This window comes from Macrobrachium nipponense, chromosome 12 (genome assembly GCF_015104395.2).
Source record: "Macrobrachium nipponense isolate FS-2020 chromosome 12, ASM1510439v2, whole genome shotgun sequence".
In the NCBI taxonomy this organism is placed as follows: Eukaryota; Metazoa; Arthropoda; class Malacostraca; order Decapoda; family Palaemonidae; genus Macrobrachium; species Macrobrachium nipponense.
In genome coordinates this window covers 105,769,553-105,792,126 of record NC_087205.1, presented here as the reverse complement: position 1 = coordinate 105,792,126, position 22,574 = coordinate 105,769,553, and the positions used below count along the sequence as shown (strand labels likewise).

General features: G+C 42.9%; 1 protein-coding gene across 1 annotated transcript in view; it reads left to right on the top strand.

Annotated features, from left to right (window-relative positions):
* LOC135224912 (ATPase family AAA domain-containing protein 2-like) overlaps window positions 1–22,574 on the top strand; it is a 262,177-nt gene that overhangs the window by 172,922 nt on the left and 66,681 nt on the right. Inside the window, exons 10-14 of the mRNA XM_064264237.1 lie at window positions 5,272–5,474; window positions 5,850–5,998; window positions 6,188–6,436; window positions 19,668–19,880; window positions 21,007–21,366. Of these exons, the coding sequence (XP_064120307.1) occupies window positions 5,272–5,474; window positions 5,850–5,998; window positions 6,188–6,436; window positions 19,668–19,880; window positions 21,007–21,366 (1,174 nt within the window). The remainder of the gene's footprint in view (window positions 1–5,271; window positions 5,475–5,849; window positions 5,999–6,187; window positions 6,437–19,667; window positions 19,881–21,006; window positions 21,367–22,574) is intronic.

Genomic DNA, 22,574 nt, shown 5'->3' with positions numbered 1-22,574 from the left:
CCACCTCCACGTCCATCACTTCTCTTGCCATGTGTTGCTCTTCTCTTCTCATCAGGTGGCAATACCATCTTAACCTTGCCTCTTGCACTTTCTTGATGCTTCAGTGACCTTTACTGTACCCTTTAATATGTTCATTTCTAACAATGTCCTTTTGGTTACTGCCACTCATTAACCTAAGCATCCTCATCTTCGACCTCTTTGTTTTTCTTTAGAGGTGCTGCTCCTCCAACCCCCTATGTCATTGCAGGTCTGACCACTGCCTTGTGCACTCTGCCCTTTAATCTTATAGGGACTTTCCTATCACATATGACACCAGACACCTTCCTCCAGTTGTTCCAACCACACTGAATCCGGTTGTTAATTTCCTCTTCCATGTTCCCCTCATTGTCAATCACTGAGCCAAGGTACTTAAATTTATGGACCCTTTTGATGTTTCCTCAGCCTAATTTGATTGTTGTTTGCTGGTCGCCATCTAATTCGGTTGTCACATATTCTGTCTTTTTCCTGCTTATTCTTAAACCTCTACTCTCCAAGGCATATCTCCATCTTTCAAGCTTCCCCTCCAGTTCTTCCCTGTTGTTGGCTACCAAGACTATGTCATCTGCATATGGTGGCTCCTCCCTGACACCGTCTTGTTAACACATCCAAGACTATGTTAAACAGAAGTGGGCTTAGAGCAGATCCCTGGTGTAGCCCGACTCCAACTTGGAAATTTTCTGTTCTTCCAACTGTAGGTCAGACTTACATTTCTATACATCTCCCTGATCATTCTGACATACTACTCCATCACTCCTCTCTCCCTGAGACATCTCCATATTTCCTGACATGGTACTCTGTCATATGCCTTCTCAAGGTCTATAAAGCCCATATGCAAGTACTTTTGCTTCTCTCTGTACTTATCCCGTCAGTCTTTCTACCTGGTGGAAATTCAACTTTTACCATCATCAAATTATTATACTGCAAATCATTATTGTCATTAATATTTTACCAAAGATTTTCCATGTAGATCTGTGGATGTGGAATTTCTTTCTACTCCTTTCTTTTGTTTCCTGAATTATTATATGATCAAAACCTCCCTTTGTTCTCTTATTTTCTCTGATTTCTTTGATTACTGGACTTTGTCATACTACTTAGATATCTGCTTTACTATATTGCTCACTAATTGCTCCTTATTCCTTATCATTTGTGTCTGAATCATCTCAGTATATTAGTTCCAGCTCTTGGACAGCACATCTCTCTAAAACTTCCTCATTTTTATAGTATGATCGTCCCACCTTACTTTGGAATACAGGCCTTCCTTACATATGCATGATAAGTTTTGCTAACTTTCCTAAAGGGATACTTTTGTTAAGTGTTTGTCCAGAAGTCTTTCTTTGTTCCAATACAAATACTCCCTACATATTGATTGTAGGAGATTCACATTGCACTTTTGAGTACCTTGGCTGAATGTAGACTTGTTCTACTGAAATCCACTAGCTTCTTGTTTGCCGTGGTCTGATTCTATTATACGAGGTCAATTGCTTTCCAGTTGAGTACATGATAAGGTGTACATAGACACTTCTGCGTCTCAATAGTCTCTCAGTAACTGTATAGTTTTTAAGTGGCTAGTTGTTCCCTTACTTGTGAAATCATATTTTATCTAAGAAACTTACCAAGTAATTACATAGCTAAGTTTCTAACTTTTGCAGCAGTTAAAAATTTTAATTCGCGGTAGCACTTCTTTTGTTTTGTGTGTAGGAGACAATGCCCACCCACTTTTGGGGAAGGATGGGTACATCACAGCTGAATAGCTTAATTTGTTTGTGCTGGTCGATGACTGAACATTCACACGTCCTAAGCAGCTTTCTTTTGGAATTGTTCACTGCATGGTTCCTTGGTGTCTTCGTTTGGTGATGTAGTTGGTATTTTCTTTTGGTAGCTGTCTTGCTCTTTTAAATAGCTTAGACTTGATTGTGACATCATGATTTTGACTGTGAATTACGTATGTAGGAGACTAGTAGTACTAATGCGTATATTTGGTTTCTCAGCAAAGGCTGCAAAACTAGAATGACTGTAGTGTCTTATGACTTACAGTTTCCACCAATTGTAGGGGACAGACCTGTTCAATTAATTTGACATTTCAAGAATGCAAGGACTCGGATCAGGAGAAATGGAAGACCCTTAAGGCACAATTGCCAAGTTAGAACGGGACACCTGTTAAGAGCTGAAGCTAGGAATGTAGCTACTTTTGCAAAGTTCTCCTAAGTCGGACTTAGCCGCTGCACTTGTTCTGTCATCTACGTATCTTTTCTCCCTAACCAGTCCTCTTGACTAGTATTCCAACTTTCCCTTGCCAGACCCCCTTGTTTCCAAACCTAATGCCATTGCTAGCCTCGAATCCCATATAGATATTAGAAGTTCGGGCTCATAGTATGTACAATGGAGTATTTAAGTGCCTCAGTTAAAGTCATTATGGACCAGGGTTCAGCAGACAGCTATTGGAAAACTGCCCAGAAACTAGTGCATGACCTTCCCTCTGGAAGTTTGAGTTTGTAAGTCAACAGTAGGTGCCATAGGCGCTGTTATTAGGGTTCACGCCCCTTAAAATAGGTGAGTTGCTGACCCCTGACGTCCCTGTACTGCCAAGAGGTGCTGTCATTTGGCTTCTAAGTGCTCATTGGGCTCTTGAGTACCCACTGTCTCCACTGTTTGTAGCATCTGTAGAGCACCTGGTGCCCCACTCTTAAGCCCCCCCGGAGCCTGTCTCTAAGTGCCCACTGCTGGTCCCTACTCACCTGGTGCCAGTGTGAACGTGCAACGCCAGGCACCGAGCACCCGAATTGTTTTCTCATTTACCTACATCGTCCACTCTGCTTCACGGCTCCTCCTCAGGTCCCATTCAGCGATGTTCTAGGACAAATATCTTGGAACAACTGCCTGCTACACCTTTTGCCATGATGTTTCTGTGTAGTGTTCCCATCCTTTTTCACTGTGGCAACCCTTGGTTCTCCTGCTTCTGCTTTTTATATGTGGAACCATCAGATGGTATCTTCCAAGCCTCCCGAAATGGTGTTGTCCTCCTCTAGAAAAGCCTTAACAGGAATTGGACGTGTGGCTCTCAGACAAGAGAGAGCAAGATAAGGTGGCCTTTTGCCATCCTCCCCCTCATTTGGTTAGCATGATATACAATTCTTGTTACTGGAGAAGCTCCTTCCCTGAGAGTAGCTGCCTCTTCTCAGGGGGACTTTTTGTTCAATTGACTCTTCAAGACACTGCCTTTGCCTTTTCCTCAGCTAAAATTTTTTTCAGTTACGGAAATAGATAACTTCGTGATAAATATCTTCAGGACTTTCAAAGTCCTCAGTTCTTTTAGATTAGACTGTCGGGGGGCGCTGGCCAAGAAAATGGCTTTGGATTCACAGGCAAGCCATATATGTGAAAATCCAAAGTACAGGCAACGAATTAACTGTACCTGAAGAGTTTCTGCACCCATGACTTACTACGCGATGAGTACCCCTATGTCAAAAGCATAGAAGAAAATATCCAGGCGTTTATCTGCCTCTTGTGACATCCAGGAAGTCTCGAAGCATGAGAAGGCTTCATGTTCACAGTAGTGCCCGGGAATTCCAAACAACAGATTCAAAACAACGGGGGGCAAACTAAACCAGCTTTAAAAGGACGGAAGCAAAGCACGTCCTCTCTTAAAGGCAGTAAGAAAATAACTGACGGGGTCACGAGTTAGAGGGGTATGTGGGTGGCTCCACATGTCTCGTGACCAAGCACAGATGCCAATAGTCCCTTGCGTACACAATTACTTTAAACTTTACAGGTTTCCAGCTGGCGCTAAGTATTTGTCCTAGTGTTAAGACCTCAGGTTTGTTAGTTATGAAAAATACAAATTGGTTAAAAATGTGTCATATTGTATAGATCTGTTGGAAGATCTGTTAGCAGACTGGTAGCTCCAAAGTGGCCACAAGCAGAGTGGTACGCAGATCATCTTCACTTGCTAGTAGACATTCCAAGACAACTGGCTCCACTGAATTTAATAGTAGTAATAAATACACCAAATCTGTTTAGATGAGCACAGCAACAGAGTACATCAATAAGTAGCTGCTTGCCAACTACAGGGTTGGAGTCTATCCAGCATCTGCTTAGAAAGGAAGGCTTTTTAAGGAAAGTTGCAGCAGTCATTGCCAGTTCTGTTACACAGTTCTCTCTCAACCTGTATCAAGGAAAGTGGAAGGTCTTCCTGGGTTGGTGCAGTGAGAGGAATGTACATCCCCTCAAAACAGCTGTGAAGATGGTAGTGGATTTCTTCCTTTTTCTGTGGCAAAAAAAGAACCTCACTGTGTCAGCACTTAAGGTTACTGGACAGCTCACTCTTAAGTGTTTAAAGTAAGGCTTGTAGACTTGTCAACGTCATGGGAATTAACATATATGGTGAAACATTTTGAAAAAAGTTGCTCACCCAGTTTTAAAGCTGCCTGATTGGCATGTCACCAAGGTCCTAGATTCAATGACAGTCTCTATATGAACAGGTTAGAAACTGATGAAATAGCCTCCTCCCTCCCGGGAAGCAAATTAACCCCTGAGAGACATTACACATTAAATCAGCCTGAGGGCCTCCAGATACTTCCTACGACGAATCGATGCAAGAAAGGAAGGAGTCACCGGTACACAAACTTTAGCATCATGGGGTGTGACTGAGGGAGAACACGAAGCATTTGGGCGAGTCGATGAATACCCTTCCCACGAAGTCGAAACTCTATGATGCTGCCTCTTACTATAAAATAACTTCCACTGCGATTTAGGCCACGCATGACATTCTGGGCAGGGATTTATGGTACAGAAATTAGCATGACACCTACTGCATGTGGAATGGGGTCTGTAGCCGAAGAAGCCAGGAAAAGTGAACACGGGAAAGCTTGAGTCCTCGGGCACATACATTGGCGAGGCCGAGAAGACATGGAGGAAGCCTTAAGAACACAAACACAGACAAGCAAAAGAGTGAAAATGGGCAAAACAACCGGTTTGGACAGAGTAAGCAACCGCGTCGCGCACCCGATATACACACGTGTTGCCAGATCTGATAGATTCCTTGCTTTTTAATCTCCGATTGATTAACTGGATCCAGCTAGATGCTAGAAAATTATCATATTGTTAAGACCGAAGGTTTGTAGCTATGAAAAATACAAATTGTCTTGGAAAATTTTTCATTTTTAACTAGAAAATGTCATTTTTAACAGTTCATGTATATTTTGTCATCATTTTGAATAATTTAATCTTTTATAGGGACAGAGCTAAAATTGGAACTAGTTTAGCAGACATCGACCCAATGATGCTGGACCGTGATGTTAGCTTTGATTCTATTGGAGGCCTGTCGTACCATGTTAAATCCTTGAAGGAAATGATTGTTTTTCCCCTCATGTATCCTGAAGTCTTTGAACGATTCCAAATTACGCCTCCCAGAGGAGTTCTTTTTCATGGACCTCCGGGTTAGTTGAATTTCATTGGATTTTTTTTATTTTAGAACTCGAAGTTGTTTTCATAAAATAGAAGATTAATAAAGATATATTTTCTCAAATGTATACATTTTTATAGTCAAGAATGTATGATTTTCAAGTCTAACATTCTGAGTACTCTGTGTAAAGAAATAGTAATATGATTGAATTAAAATGTGGTACTGCAATGCAATTTGATGCTAATTGGATTGAATTTTATTAACAATTTAATAATAGACTTAAGTTTCACAGCTTGGAATATTTTTTAGAAGAATACAGGTTGCTTCAGTTTGGTGAAAATAAGTGCTTTTAGATTTAAACAGCTCTTTATGTTTTGAGCTTGTCTCATGTAGATACATCTCATTTCAGGTACGGGAAAAACACTTGTTGCCAGGGCTTTGGCTAATGAGTGTGGTGTTGGTAGCAAGAAAGTTGCATTTTTCATGCGCAAAGGTGCTGACTGTCTTAGCAAATGGGTTGGTGAATCTGAAAGACAACTAAGACTTTTGTTTGATCAGGTAAGCATTTTATAGAAATTGAGACATTATTTTGCCTTGCCTGTAAGAGTTTCTGTTAAATATGAAGTTACTAAAGTTGAGTATTTCTTTGATGTGTACCATATCATGTTAAATTCTCAGTATTCCTTGATTTTCTTTGTACGAAACCATGTTCAGTTATTCTTTAATTTTAAATTATGATTATTGCAGGCTTACCAGATGCGCCCATCTATTATATTTTTCGATGAAATAGATGGGCTGGCACCAGTTCGATCTTCAAGGCAGGATCAGATTCACTCTAGTATAGTGTCAACGCTTCTCGCCCTTATGGATGGGTTGGACTCCCGTGGTGAAGTAATAGTAATTGGGGCAACAAACAGAATTGATGCTATTGATCCTGCCTTGAGAAGGCCAGGACGATTTGATAGAGAATTCCACTTCCCACTTCCCTCGTATAAGGTAAAAATAAGATAACCACATATTGCACAGTTATTTGAATTTTTATAAATGGCTGCGAGAATGAGTTTTAAAGACTTGCATTTTATTTTACAAGAAGGCCATGTCATTTGACCCTTGTTTGCAGAGCCACATAGTATTTCCTTTTTCACAGACCATTAGGTGACTTGTGTAGGTTAGGAATGTTTAACCCATAAAAATTTAAAAAGATAGATAAGTAGAATATATGTACATAATATTGTATGACATTGGTACAGTATTGCATATCTAATATAAAAAGATAAAAGAAAAATTACTCGAAAGTACAAAAATCAAAGGTGATGCATTTGCTCAGTAAAGGAAAAGGTAAACTTAAAAGGGGAACCTCTGGTTGCATTTTAGCTATTCCATGTGTAATTGTATTCTATTTAAGTACCCCTGGTGAAAAAAGTTTTTTGAAAGGGGTGTTTTCTTATTTTTTACAACCAATTTTCTATTGCACCATTTTCTGTGGCTCATCTGTTATGCGTGACGTCATGTAGCGGTCGGCTCAGACAGGCGGAACTATTCCGAGGGAACAGCATCTTTAGATGATATCCTTTGTGGTTTGCATTTCTCGGCTGAAAATGTATGATTGTAATGGTAAATAAAGAAGTATTCACAAGCCTAGTTAGGCATATACAACTGTAAATTCTAAAACTCCATTAATTAAACTAGTTAAAATGGACTAAGTGAAGGCTCTCATCAACACACACACACGTTCGTTTAGAAAACTGCTGTTCACCCCATCACACCACGCACATGGCAATTGACAAGAATAAATTTCAGTTCAAATGCATACAAGTGGAGGCACCATAGTATAGATAGCAGTAGATAGCCACCCTATCTTCATTGGTATCATGGTCTGTTCAGAGGGAAATTAAGTTCCTAAAACATTATATAAATAAATTTCATAGCCATACCTAATACCCTGCTCCTAATGTCATATTTTAAATCTGTTGGCAAGAAATGGTCCAAACAGACAATGGTTTGTGTCGTAGGTTGAAAGATTTGATGTTGATATCCTCCCTTCGAAGAGCCATCAGCCAGCGGCTTGATTTCTCATATTTGATGGAATCCTGTGGAATGATATGCCTTTTGGACACTTGCCAGAAGTATTGGCACACCAAATGCCATAGAAGTTGGCATAATGACAATTGACCTAAAACACGAGGACAATACTGAGGACGAATACTCTACAGTACGTGTGCCTGTTGAGGCGACCACGACACCACGTCATTGGTAATAATCCGCCAGATGGCAACATGGTTGAATCTAGGAGAAACAGCCCTCTCCATTGAAGTACCTCGGCGCTACTTTGAAATAAAATTATAAAATAATGGGATTACGCACAGATTTGAGCAATGGCTCATTTGTTCATACACGAAACAAACCTTCGGTCTTAACATTAGGATTTACTAGCGCCAAGCTGGAAACCGGTAGAATTAAAATTACACTTGTGAGATCCAGGGACTAATGGCATCTATACCAGGTCACGGGGTATGTATACCCAGAATGCCCACGGCTACCTGTGACCCATCAGTTATTTTCCTACCGCCTTTAAGATAAGACGTGTTACTGTCTATCTCATTTAAAGCCGGTTTTTCAGTTTGCCCGTTCTTTATCCATTTCATTTTTTATTTTTCATTCCTTTTCTTTCTCCAAGTGTGATCAGTGTGTGGTAAGAGTGTATACGTGGTATGATGGAGAATTTTGCCTCAACATCGGGATCGTCTACCGCTTCAAAGAGGAGACAAAGGAAATGCCCAGGAGTCAGTGGCTTTCCATGTTCTAGGTTCCTAACTTCGGTGTCGACGGATCCTCATCCAACGTGTAGTAGGTGCAGGGAAAACGTATGTACGGTTACTAATCCGTGTTCTGTTTGTCGCGGTTGGTCGGTGGAACAGTGGAAGAAGTTCTATGGGAAAAGCCAATACAAAAGGAAGGGGGTGACGCCATCTTTGGATGACCAAACCTTACCGGCTTCTTTTGTATCGGTAATAAACCAGGCTGCTCCATATGTTTCTCCACCTGCTTTTGAATTGTCTCATACCCCTTCGGTTTCTCCTAGCGGTTCTGTATCGGAAACGTCAGGAGGGGCCTTGGGTAATTTTATGAATAATTTGCACTCTCCTTTGTTCCCAGCAAGTAGAGGGGGAGATCCGCCATCTTTGTTCAGGCTCCTGCTACTCAAGCGCATAGGTTAGATGGTACGTGGTCAGCGCTAGGCCTACCAGGCGTACCAACCTTGGATGGTCTGCTTGCGCATTATATGACGTCACGGTTCCAGCACGGTCCGGCAGCGCTGAATGTTACTCATCCCCCGGGCTTGCAATTTATGGGAATTATGCCGCGGCTTCACCATCCCACTCAGTATTTACAGCAATGTAGAACGTGGGAGGTAGTTTGGCAGCAAACGTGCGGTTGCCAGCAGAAACCTCTCAGTCTCTCCCTACGAGAGGGATGACGTCACAACATACGTCACACTCTGAGATGGCAGGCGTGATGACGTCACAGACCGATTCTCGGCCTTTTCGCTGCACCCAGACGCTAATACGCCTTCTGACCCGTCAATGCAAACTGTAATGCAGAAATTACAGATATAGAGGAGAGAATGAATAAGAGACAAAAAGAAAAAGTGTGATTCGCCTTCTTCGTCTTCTTCCTCTAGTTCGGCGTCATCGCTAAGTCCGATAACGTCACGGCGAGCGCCAGTCAAGCGTTGGAGGAGGATTCGGGAGTTCCTGGCGGATCCTCGGGCCAAGAGGAGAAGAATCAATTCTTCCTCTTCTTCGGACCAAGACTGTCATTTCCAAGTCGGCAAGAAGGTCGGAAAATCAGTGGCTATTAAGCACAAGGTTGGCAGACGAAGCCGTTCGCAAGAGTCCGAACAAGCGAGACAGGTGACGGCCGGCGAGCTAGCGGCCGAGGCGGAGTTGCCAGTTCGGATCGCAAAAACTACGATACCTCTGGTAAAATCGACGTTGGCGGCGAAAGGTGCAGCAGAGGATGGAAGGCAGGTCCCAGTTTCGCCCGTAAGGCCGTTCAAAATACGTACGAAGGACGATAAGGCTCCTATTAAAAGTACGAAAAATAGAGAGTTGGCAACCTCGGCGGATACGTTCGTAGAAGGCAGTGTCCGTCTGGATAGAAGGTCGAGGCCGGGCTCGCCGACGCTCGAAAACGATGCCAATGCTAATAGAGAAGAACTTACCTCTGTCTTAAGGGAGCCTTCATCTTGGAGATCTAGACGAGATTCTCGCTCTAGATCCGTGAGCAGAGAAAGAGTGAGACGTTCTCGTTCCCCTGCTGACTATCCGGGATCGAGCCAACAGCGGCCAGCAAAGATCAAAGAGACCGCGGCCGTAGGTAGGGGCAGGCGGCCGTGGAATTCCGGGCCGTCTGTCAGAAGATAGAGGCGAGACAACATCCCTCGTGACGGAGAGTGGTACCACTAGAGCCGGAGGAAGGAGAAAACCAAGAGTTTCTGGCCTCGTATGCAGAGGTTATTGATTTGATTCGTCAATTCAATAGCCTTTCGGAGAAGACAGAAACACTGGCCAGTATGCTTCTCCTGGAATTGACATGGCGTTTGGACTAAAGAGGGATACCAAGGTGTCGTATGAATTGCCTTGTTCGAGTCATGCGGAATCGGTCTTGCAACACGTAAACGCAAAGATTGCAGGAAGGGATAATTCCTTAAGATCTAATAGATCATTTAAATTCATTCCCCCTCCAATGATAAAGCAAAGGAAATATTATACGACAAGAAGGTCCCTTTGCTGTCTAGACAAATGAACCCTAATGTTGTAAGGTTAAGGCCTGGATTAACCTTGGATCAGGTTAAAATGGAGTGCCCTTCGATGACGTACCAAGAGGCTGCTACGTTAGAAGCAACAGCTTCTTCTGTCTTTCAGGCTGCTTCCTGGTTAGACCTTTGGTCAACAGCAGTGGCGAAAATTGCATCCTCGGAAGCAACAAGGAAAGTAGTGGATGAACCATTGTTCATTAGATTACTACAGTCAGGGTCCAAGGCGATTGCGTACCTGACAAACGTAAGTGCCAATGTTTGGGCAAATATCCTGCTAATGAGGAGAGATGCAGCATTGGCTAGACTAAGCCGCAATGTGGATTTGGATTCCCTGTTAGCAATGAGGAATGGGGATATCTTGGAATCGCAACTACTGTTGCCAGAGGTCATACTGGAAGAGGCGATAGATAGAAGAAGGATGGACACTAACGATAGGTTGGTGCAACAGGCAGTTAGGAAAACGTCTAACAGTCAAACTACTCCTTTGGAGGGAAGACAACAGCAGATGTCTCGAAAGAAGACAGTGAGACATAGCATCCCTAATAGTCACAAGACCCTCTTCCCCAAAGAGGATAACTCATCGGCCCTTTCACAATAGAAACAACAGAGGAAGGGGCAATAGGGGAAGAGGGAGAGGCTCAAGAAGATAGGATGGGCGCCTCCCATCACTCGGCCACACCAGGGGGGGGGGTTGCCTGGCAAATCACTGGAAGGTGTGGCAGGAACTAGGGGCAGAGCAGTGGGTGGTGGATGTTCTCAGGATCGGCTATTTGATTCCGTTCGAGGTAACCCCGCCCCTGACAGATCAACCATTACCCCACGTCACTTATGCCCACAAATCTCAGAAGGCCACTATTCTGCAGGACGAAGTGAAGAAGATGATGGAAAAAGGAGCTGTGCAACAAGTATGCAGTCCGACAAAAGGCTTCTACAGCAGGATTTTCCTGGTACCCAAAGCCAACGGGGAGTGGAGGACAGTAATAGACCTGTCAACTCTGAATCTGTTTATAAGGAAAACCAGTTTCAAGATGGAAACTCCGAAAACGGTTCTACAAGCAGTCAGAATCGGAGACTTTATGCTGACAGTCGATCTAAAGGACGCATACTTTCAGATACCAGTCCATCAGTCTTCAAGGAAATTTCTCCGCTTCAGTCTTGCAGGGAAAGCTTTCGAATTCAAGGTCCTGTGCTTCGGATTGACAACGTCTCCAAGTTTTTACAAGAGTGTTCACCCTCGTGTCGGCGTGGGCGCATGCTCAGGGGATCAGGCTAATAAGATATCTGGACGATTGGCTGGTGATAGCAAAGTCCAGGGAGAAATTACTCAGGACAGGGCGGCCCTCCTGCAGCTTTGTCACAGCCTAGGTAGTGTGGTGAATCAGCAGAAGTCGCAGCTGGATCCAAGTCAACGTTTGGAATATCTGGGAATGGTGATAGACACAACACAAGCCAAAGTATTCCCGACAGACCAAAGAGTAGAGAAATGCAAACAAGTGGTGAATGCCTTTCCGGGAAAGCAGACACAGCCAGCAAGACAGTGGCAGGTGGTGCTGGGAATCCTAACCTCCCTGGAGAAGCTAGTACCACAAGGAAGGCTACACCTTCGGTCCCTACAATGGAGGATGAAGGAGTTTGGGTCACCAACAGTAGATCACCCGTACGAGCAAATTCCCTTGTCGGCAGAAGTGAGGAAAGACTTGCTGTGGTGGGTGGACGACGACAATCTGACAGTGGGTGTCCCCCTTCAACAATCCTCCCCGGACCTCTTGCTGTTCTCGGATGCGTCACTAGAAGGCTGGGGAGCCCATATGGAGGAGTTGATGGTGTCAGCAAAATGGAGTTGCAAGGACAGAGAACTCCATATAAACGTGCTGGAGTTGAAAGCAGCTTTCCTGGCTCTACAAGAATTCAGGGAGAGAGTAAAGGGACACTCAGTGGTATTGATGTCAGACAACACCACAGTAGTATCTTATATAAACAAGCAAGGAGGCCTAGTTTCTCGGCAGTTACATGTGATGACAGTTCAACTTCACCAGTGGGCTATAGAGAACCTGGTAGACATCAAGGCCAGGTATATTCGGGAAAAAGAAAAACATAGTGGCCGACAAGTTGAGCCGCAGAGATCAGATTCTGGGAACGGAGTGGTCCCTACACCAACAGGTAGTGGACAGGATGCTCATGTTGTGGGAAGGACCGATCATAGACCTATTCGCAACCAGGTACAACAAAAAGTTGGAAGTGTATTGTTCAGTAGTCCCGGACGCAGAGGCAGTAGCAGAAGATGCGCTACAACACCCCTGGGACAATCTGGACGTGTACGCATTTCCTCCATTTTGTCTAATCCGTCAGGTTCTGAACAGGGTAATGCGGTCTCAGAACCTCAAGATGACCCTGGTAGCACCGTTATGGCCGAAAGCAGTGGTTTCCAGACCTACTGGAACTCCTAGTAGATGTGCCAAGAGAGTTTCCTCCATGGAGCAACCTTCTGTGTCAGCCTCACGTGGAGAGGTACCACCATTCGGTGAAGTCCCTATCGCTTCACGGGTGGAGACTGTCAAGTATCTCCTCCGAGAGCGAGGGTTTTCGCAGAAAGCAGCAACTCAGATGGCAGGTAATATCAGAAAATCATCTGCGACAGTATACCAAGGAAAGTGTCAGCATACTGTGATTGGTGTCGTAGAGGGAACGTGTCTCCACTCGGCACCACTATTCAGCAGTTAGCAGACTTTCTGATATATCTCAGAACAGAAAAACATATGTCTGTATCTGCAGTGAAGGGGTACAGGGCTGCTCTAGCCTCAGTCTTACGAATGAAAGGAGTGGACATATCGTCTTCATGGGAGTTGGCCATGCTGATGAGGAGCTTTGAACAGTCATGCCCACCAAAGGAGCTAAAAGCCCCAGATTGGGATCTGACCAAGGTACTGAGTAGTCTGACAAAACCCCCCTACGAACCACTAAGGCAGTCCACGGATAGGAGCCTGACCCTGAAGACAGTCTTCTTATTGGCCCTGGCTTCAACCAAAAGGGTGGGGGAGCTGCATGGCCTCTCATATCTCATAAAGCACTCGAGAGGTTGGAGATCAATGGTGTGTGAGTTTGTCCCAGAATTCGTGGCAAAGACCCAAAATCCAACAATAGTAGACGGCAGATTCGACTCCTTTACCATACCTTCCTTGGCAGACTTTGTAGACAACGACAAAGCTGAGATGCTCCTGTGCCCCGTCAGGGCACTAAGGGAGTACTTAAAGAGAACAAGGCACCTCAGGCCGGGGTGCCGGAGGTTGTTCGTAAGTACAGGACGGAACAAGAAGGAAGTGTCCAAGAATACAATATCATTTTGGCTAAGGGAGACGATCAGAGATGCTTATACTGCAGAAGACAGAGGGTCAGATAGCCAGGTGGGAGCTAGAGCTCATGACATCAGGGTGTGAGTGCTTCCCTGGCATTTAAGAAAACGAATGTCTGTGGATAAAATTCTGAAAGCTGGCGTGTGGAAGCGCCAAACAACTTTCACCTCATTTTATTTGAAAGATGTTGCCCATAGATCCTTGGACACCTTTTCCTTGGGTCCAGTGGTGGCGGCCCAACAAGTGATATAGTTCATCCAGTGCCCCTGGCGGGTCAGTTTGTGTCTAGTCTAAGATAAAGGTATGAAAGTAGAATGAATGGGATGACTGGTCTTTTTTCTTTACTACTTTCTTCCTACTCCTTTAACTACGGGCAATATGAAAGAGAGTACCGTCATGTGCTGGAACGGACTAGATGCAGGTGAGATGGTCAGCCATACTGTGAAGCTATCTTAGCTGATGATATACTTTTCAGTAGCAACACACCCCTCTGGATAATAAGGAAAAGAGGGGTGAAGGTGGATCCAGTCGCAAGGAACAAGAGTAAACAGTAGAATGGTATCTACACCCAGTGGGAGGAAACCAATAGATCCGCTTCTATCTTTGGTCCTAGGTTCATTGTCCATTCTCTTAGAATTTCCCTATATATTCGGAAATGGATAAGGTGGCAAACTCCCAGTCAGTTGTAGAGACTTACCTCCCTCCAATAGTAAGTCTATCCTAATGTTAAGACCGAAGGTTTGTTTCGTGTATGAACAAATACCAAATTTGTAACTAATTTGTATTTTCATAACTAACAAACCTGAGGTCTTAACAGTTAAAGGCCCACCTCGAACCACCCCTCTAGCAGTCTAAACTGGGTGAGAAATATAACTGATGGGTCACAGGTAGCCGTGGGCATTCTGGGTATACAATACCCGTGACCTGGTATAGATGCCATTAGTCCTGGATCTCACAAGTGTAATTTTAATTCTACCGGTTTCCAGCTTGGCGCTAGTAAATCCTAATGTTAAGACCTCAGGTTTGTTAGTTATGAAAAATACAAATTAGTTACAAATTTGGTATTTTTTAGATTATTCAAAGTTCTGTTTGACAAAATTTAATGGCTAATAACCGTAAGTTCCCCTTTAAGTAAACATGAAGCAACCCATAAATGCAGAAAACATTGTATTTTGTACTGAGACATGACTTTATTAATACCACAAATTTCACTTTTTTTTAATATCGACTTCAAGCTATTTATTTTGAATAACACTAATTGTTATTTGTGTGGTGTGATATACATACGTTATGTATACAAAAGTTTACCATCATTCCTCCTCCAAAACCAGTATTAAATTGATAATCTTTGTATTGAATTACCAGGTTTGTCTTTCATATTGTATGTAACTGATACCATAATTTTCTGTTATTAAAGATATTTTATAGCAGCAGTGCTTATAGTACTTATTAAAATAAAAAAATTTTATTTCACAATTCACTCATCCAAGCATTCAGTGAGAGTTAACTAATTGTGAAACAAAGCATATAAATTATAAAAGTAACATACAAAGTAAATACTTAGGTAACAATTATGCTTGCACAGCATCAAATTCAAAATTCGCAGTAATATGGCTGTTGCCCGGGTGGGATGACAGGCCGCATCCACTGCAACAGGAACGTGAAAGTGACAGGAGCCAGACGTCATTCCCTTTTATGTCACGCAACCAACTTGTCGATCTCTGCACTCCTGCTTTCCTGATTTGCCGGTTGGTCTGTGCTGAAGTCAGTGATGTACTCACTTTGGTTTCCTCTAGCCGTTGTGTATGTTGGTTTGCTGCTACAATTAGCTCATTTTCTTTTTAATTTAGCTATGTCAGATTCTAGCACTTCCAGTCTTTGCTATTGTAGCAAGGGCTGTAAGACTAGACTAACTAAGCTTTGTTATGATTTACATACCATGTGCACTAAGTGTAGGGGACAGGTATGTACAAGGGAGGTTAATTGTTCTGAATGAAGGGATGGGATGATATCAAGTAAATGGAAGATGCTTGAATCTCATCTTAAACTTGAGAAGAAAAGGCTTAGGAAGGCGGTCGCTAAAGTTCGAGCTCTTTGAGTAGAGATTCTTCTCCCAAGCCTGAGACAGACTCCCATCTGGCTCCTCCCTTTACCCCTGGTCATAATATCTCTATCCTCAGTCCTTCTCCTGTTCCCCCACATCTTCCCATGCTTGGCTCCCATGCTTCTGACCCCAATGTCATTGTCAGTCTCAAGCAAGATTAGATTCTAAGTTTGATAACAAGGTTAATTCAGTTCTAAGTTCAGTGTCAGAGATAGGAATGTCCCTACTTGTTTTTATGGATAAGTTTGAGAAAGTTTCTAGTGATAGTCAAGTGATGTGTCATAGGAGGAGGTGGCTTCCAGTCCTGTCAGTTCTAGACGAAGGTCACTGTCCTGCTCTCCTGCACCAGGGAGAAGACACACCAGAGGTCCAAGGGAGGCTGGTGGTGTTTGCCCACGGGTTGCTGCCCCCTCTGTCGATCCTGTTGCTAGAGCCCAGGGTTCGACTGACTGCTGTTGGAAAGGCATGTTATTGGATGTACGCCGCTTGTCTTCTAACTCAGATTCAGATCATGGCTGTTATAGACACTTCCTCGATTCATCCTGGCCATGAAAAAGGCACTTAGATGACTCTGCTCCCGGTTCTCCCCCTACCAGTCAAGCTCCCAGGGACACCTTCAACAAGCCTCTTTCATCGAGCAGCTACAGTGTGGAACCCAAAGTTTTCACCTCTGTTCAGCTGCCTGCTCAGATATGGGATTCTCCTTTGTCGTTCTCTTCCAAGGATTCAAACCATTGGTAAGTACCTGTCATGTCGTGAGGCATCCCCTCCCGAGAGCCCAGTTCCAGCTCCCATACTCCCAGTTCTTGCTCCTGTGCACCAGGTACCTGTTCCTGTACGTCCAGCGTGGAATCAGTTCCCGGTACCACCATCATCAAGACACTCAATTCGGCCTCAGAAGTCTTCTCTTGGATGACCCCACTCTTGCTACTATCAAAGATCAACTGTTGGAGATCTTGAGCTTTATTAGGGAGGTTCCTCCCTCTAAGCCTGTTCAAGATTTGTCTTTATCTCTGGTCTTCCCAAAGTATGAAGATGATGAAGACCTAGACTCTTCTCCACTCATGGATTACAAGTCTCTTCGTTTTCATCTGGGAAAGTTTCCACCCTCTTCACGCCAGCTACTCTGTCTTCTCTTGTCTCCACCTTCCTCATGGCTAGTGTTCAAGAAGAACATGCCTTCCTTCCCAGGATGGCACTTTCATCCTCAAGGAAGGCAATGAAGGTTATTGACGAATGGCTCTCAATGAAGTGAGAACAAGGCAAAGCCAAGTTTGTCCAACCATCCTCTCATCTGATCAGGGGATCAAGAGAAAGTACTGGCCTTGTGTAACTGGGGAAGCTTCCTCTCAAGGGGACTTCTCATGTCTCATTGATATGTCTTGTCAGTCAGCCTTTGCGTCAGCCAAAGTCTTTTCATCTTTGGAGCTGGATCATCATGTCAAAAATATCTTGAAAGTTTTTGCGGTTATGAGTTTCTTAGATTAAATGGTGGGAACTCTTGCTAAGAAGATATAGAATTTTAAAGGCGTAGATGATCTCTTTTCAGCAGACCTATTTAGCATTCTTTCTTGTGCTGATAAAGCCATATGAGACAGCTCCTCAGAACTCGCATGTCTTTGCTTTGAGTAATTAAGAAGAGAGAACCAAAAGTCCTTCAAGCCCCATTAGGAGCCAGACTTCTTTTGTTCTGGGAGAAAGTGGGATCTCAGGGGAGCAGATCCATGGATCCTCAGGGTTGAATTTTGAACAAGGGCTACTGCATCGTTTTTTACTTTCCTCTCCCATCACTTTGACGGCCTACTCAAGAGGCTCAGAGACACATTTGGCCCTTTCGAAGGAATTATCCCCTCCCTCCTTAAGGAAGCCAAAGAGGATGTTCTCTCCCAGGGCTTCTGCAATTGCCTTATTGTAGTCCCCAAACCATCAGTGCTGGAGGCCGGTTCTTGATGTAAGTGCCCTCAATCATTTTGTAAAGAAGATGAAGTTCGGAATGGAGACGAGCCAGTCAGTCATGGGTTCCTTTTATCTGGGCGATTGGATGATCACTCCAGATATGCAAGATAAGGTTCGTCTTTCAAGGGGAAGTCTACCAGTTCTGTCCCTCAGCTTCGACCTCCCCACAACCCCCCAAGTATTGTCTCGAGTCCGCCTCTTACCAAATGGCTCCATTTAGTCGGCATAAACATCAGCCTTTATCTGGATGACTGGCTTCTTCGATCCCCGTCAAAGGAAAATGCGCAAAAGGCCTTCAAACAACTCTACAACTCTCACAGTATCTAGGAATTCTAAATCTCCAGAAATCCCAGTTTGTTTGAACACAGGAGATTCTTTATTTGTCGATGATTCTCAACTCTCAGACTTTTCAGGTTTTTCTGTCCCCCAAGAGAATCGCAAACTGCATAGTGACAGTTGGCAAGTTCATTTCTTTTTCATCAAGTTTGGCCTGTCAATGGATGAGCCTTGTAAGGACTCTTGTCATTAATCGCAACCTTTGTCATGTTGGGCAGATTGCATATGAGAGTTCTCCAATTCTTCCTCAAAGCCAGCTAGGACAGGAAGACTCAACCAGACTTGGTTGTGTTTCCCATCACTTGGGAGATAAAGTTGGATCTCCATTGGTGGCTCTCCAAAGGATGAATATCCCTTCTCCTTCTGAGTCCCGATCTAGACTTCTACTCTGATGCTTCAGATCTAGGCTGGGTGACCCTTCTAGGGAATTGAGGTTTCTGGGACGCAGACCCAGGAGGAAACCAACCTTCACATCAATAGAAGAACTGAAGGCTATTCATTGTCGATTCGCAACAAGACAGTAGTTGTTCATGCAGACAACATCATGGAGCTGTTGTATATCAAGAAACCGGGGGGGCACTTGTTCCTTTTCTCTGCCAGACTGCAAAGGAACTTCTTCGTAGGGCCCTCTGGTATCAAGTAACTGTACACACTCCATTCAAGGGAAATTAAACGTTCTAACAGACGAGCTGAGCTGTCGGAAGCAAGTTCTTCTTACGGGAAGGACCGTGGACAACAAGATTTGCATTGACCTTTGGAGATTGTTGGACAAGCCCTCCATAGACTTGTTTGCCACCTAAAGAAACAATCTTTTCTCTCTTCTGCTCTCCAGCCCTGGGTCCTATGGCTTGGGCGACGGACGCCATGCTGCTTGATTGGTTGGGTCTGGACTTGTATGCCTTGCCTCCATTCAGCTCAGTCAGAGCCATGAGGTACTATCTACATAGCTTTGAGAAAATCAGAGTACCTTCTAGTAACCTCTGGTGTTCTATGAAGAATCTTTCTTGTCCTCTTTCTAATAACACCCTCTCTCTCTCTCTCTCTCTCTCTCTCTCTCTCTCTCTCTCTCTCTCTCTCTCTCTCTCTCTCTCTCTCTCTCTCTCTCTCTCTCTCTCTCTCTCTCAATATTACCATGAATTTTGAATTTTAGGATGCTGTGCAAGCATAATTGTTAACTAAGTAATTACTTGGTAACGTGTACGTAAAACCTTGTTTTATCATAAAAATGTCCTTTTTAAATCTGTCTTTCAATTGCTTGGTTGTATTTCTAGCAAATGTACAAAAATTGCCTTGGTTGAGTGTCCCATTTTAAGTACTTGATGTTAAAGTTAAAGTGTTTTATTCTGCATCAGAAGTTTCCCCAGTTGCACTGTTGTATTGCTTGAAAATATATATACAAAGGTTACTATAAGCAAATATCTGACTTAAAGTACATTACGCTTAGGAAAATTCAATTTTTTTTATTTGAATAGAAACCTTATTTTGACAAAAATGTGAAACTTGAAGCTTACTTGAGTTGAGAGCACCTGTAGATTGTGGTAATAGAATGTATTAACACAAACTTACTTGACAAATTTGATATGCTGAGTGTTGATTGTCTGATGGATAAAATTAGTTTATAATTTTTAGGTGTTTTACCATGATCTTTTGTTCTTCCAGGCTCGTTTACATATTCTGAAGATCCACACTGAGAAATGGGAACCTCAGCCCAGCAAAAAACTCCTGTGTCATTTGGCACAGCAAACAGTTGGTTATTGTGGTGCAGATATCAAATCACTTTGTGCTGAAGCAACTCTTGTAGCCTTAAGATCAAGATATCCACAAATCTATGCAAGTAAACAGAAGCTTCTGATAGATGTGTCTCAGGTTAATGTAAGTATAAGTAATTAATCCTGTGTAATTTCATTATTTGGAATTAATCTTACCTACTGTTAAAGTTCAAATTACGCTTGGCTAACTCATTAGGACTGTCTGCAGTCACCCGGTCCTCACCAGGTGGTGTTGGAATGTTTACGTTGAAGTCAGAATGACACATAAAAATTTGTACCTAAACCAGTAAATGTTTGCTTTCTAAAAATAGAAGCACTGAAGCCCTGCATTTAACGGGACAAATATATCTAAAAATGCAAGTTTGTTGTTGTTTTCGTAATCAATCGTGAACTTAATGTTGGGGTGGGCTAAATTGGGATATTTTAGAAACTAATCAACTTGCTCTTTATTTCGGAAAATTAAAAAGTTATCGTCTACGTATCTACACTTCTATGTTTAGAAAGCAAACATTTACTGATTTAGGTAAAATTTTTATAGCAGTTGCCATTTTAATTTTAAATCAAATTCCATCTGTACTCTCCCACTTGGTTTGGTTTCCACCAAGAAAACTTATTTCTCCTGAACTATTTTTCAGAAAATTGCTACACATCCAAGTTTTTAATTAAACAATTGTATAACTTTCTTAACTAAGTTTGTTCCTGTTTTTAACATTCCTAATGTACCCAATTTGGCTTTTTATTTCAATATTCCTTTAATTCATGGTAGTCTATGTTCAGCTAAATGACCTTATTCACCAGCACCTTCGGGCATTTAGCAGTAGAGCTATACCCAAGAACCTGTTAACCACTGCTTCTTTATTTAGACAAAGACAAACTAAGATCCCTGATGACTTCCAATGTTGTTTATTTATATACTTGCCTCAATTGTAAGGTTGGGAATTATGTTGGGGCTTCTTGTTTTTCATGTTTTTTCTTGTGAGCCGCCGCCACTCTTCCGAAAATATTGATTTTAAAAAAAGTGCAAATTAGCGATCGATGTGTTGATTTTATAAATGTTTATGCTTTAATGTTTAAAATGCGTATGAAAACGTATTATGAATAGGGTATTTTTTATTTCTGTTGTGTTTTAGAAAGTATTTCTTTAAAGTAAAATTTTCTACTTTATTATCATTATGCAAAAGAAACCATTGTTTGTGGAACAGTTAAATTTTTTCATTTCTAATTTGCAGGTGAAGCTTTGTCACTTCAGGATTGCAATGTCAAAGATAGTTGCAGCAGGGCAGAGATCAGCAGCTGCTGTAGGCCGTCGGTTAAGTACATCAGTGCAGCCGTTACTTGAAACTTCCCTCACCATGGCTTTGCGCATTCTTGGTAGAAGTTTTCCACACGCCTTTGCAAAGCATATTGAATTGAAGGACTGTGCTGTTCACCGACCAAGATTGTTACTGACAGGGATAAGAGCCCAGGGTCAGAGCACACATCTTGGTCCAGCCATTGTTCATGCTCTTGAAAAAGTTCCAACCCATAAATTGGATCTTTCTGCTTTGTATTCTGTTTCAGCCCGAGCACCTGAAGAAGCTTGTGCACAGGTACGGCATATTAATACTGTTTTTAATGTTAACAAATACTGTATTCTATAATTAGAGTGTGTTTTGTTACTGCTGATATAGCATAAGTAAAGTTTGTTCATATACGAAATCTTCGGTCTTAACATCAGGATAATACTAGCGCCAAGCTGGAAACCGTTAGAATTAATAAAAAAAACCGTGCGATCCAGGAACTATTGGCATTTGTACCAGGTCACGGGGTATTGTGGTTCCAGAATGCCTTTGGTGTCCCGTGACCTATCAGTTACTTTCCTACCGCCTTCCAGATAGGATGTGATTACTTTCTATCTGTTTAAAGCCGGATTAGTTTGCCCGTTTTATTCATATTTTCCTTATTTTCTCTCTCTAGGTGATCTCAGCATAGGTGTGATCTGCTAGGTGTGTGTACATTACGAGATATGGAGAATTTTGCTTCACCAAGGGAAATTTCTTCGGGATCTTGCAAGAGACAAAGGAAATTCCCTGGAGTGAGTGGGTTTCCTTGTTTAAGATTTTTAACGTCGGTATTTACGGATCCTCATCCAACGTTTAGTAGGTGCAGAGAAAATGTCTGTACTATTACTAATCCTTGTTCACTTTGTAGTGGTTAGTCGGTGGAACAATGGATGAAGTTTTATGGTCAGCTTCTTTTGTATCGGCGATACATCAGAGTGCTCCATACCCCTTCAGTTTTTTCTAACGATTCCTTATTGGAAACTCCAGTATGGGTTTTGTGTAATTTTATGCATAATTACTCTCCGTCATCCCCGGCAGAGATAAGGGGAGCATTGCCATCTTTCTCCCAGATTTCAGCCCCGATGCACAGAGAATGGAAGGAATGTGGTCGGCATTAGCCCTACCAGGCGTACCAACCTTGGAAGGGTTGCTATCTCACTATATGGCATCATGTTTTCACCCGGGCCTGCCAACGATGAATGTTCCGCATTCCCCTGGCCTGCAATTTTTGGGAGTGAATGCTATGGCACTGGCAACAACATTGATGTTTCCGGCAATGCAGAACTTTGGAAACAGTTTTGCAGCACAAGCAGGGATACCAGCAGTAGTCAATCAGTCTCCCTACAAGCGTGGTGACGTCACAACCGACGTCACACATGGGCATGGCTGATTCCATGATGTCACAGCCAACTGCTTCACTCACTACTTTGTTGCCTCCGGAGACGATTACGCTTTCTGATTCATTGGTACACACA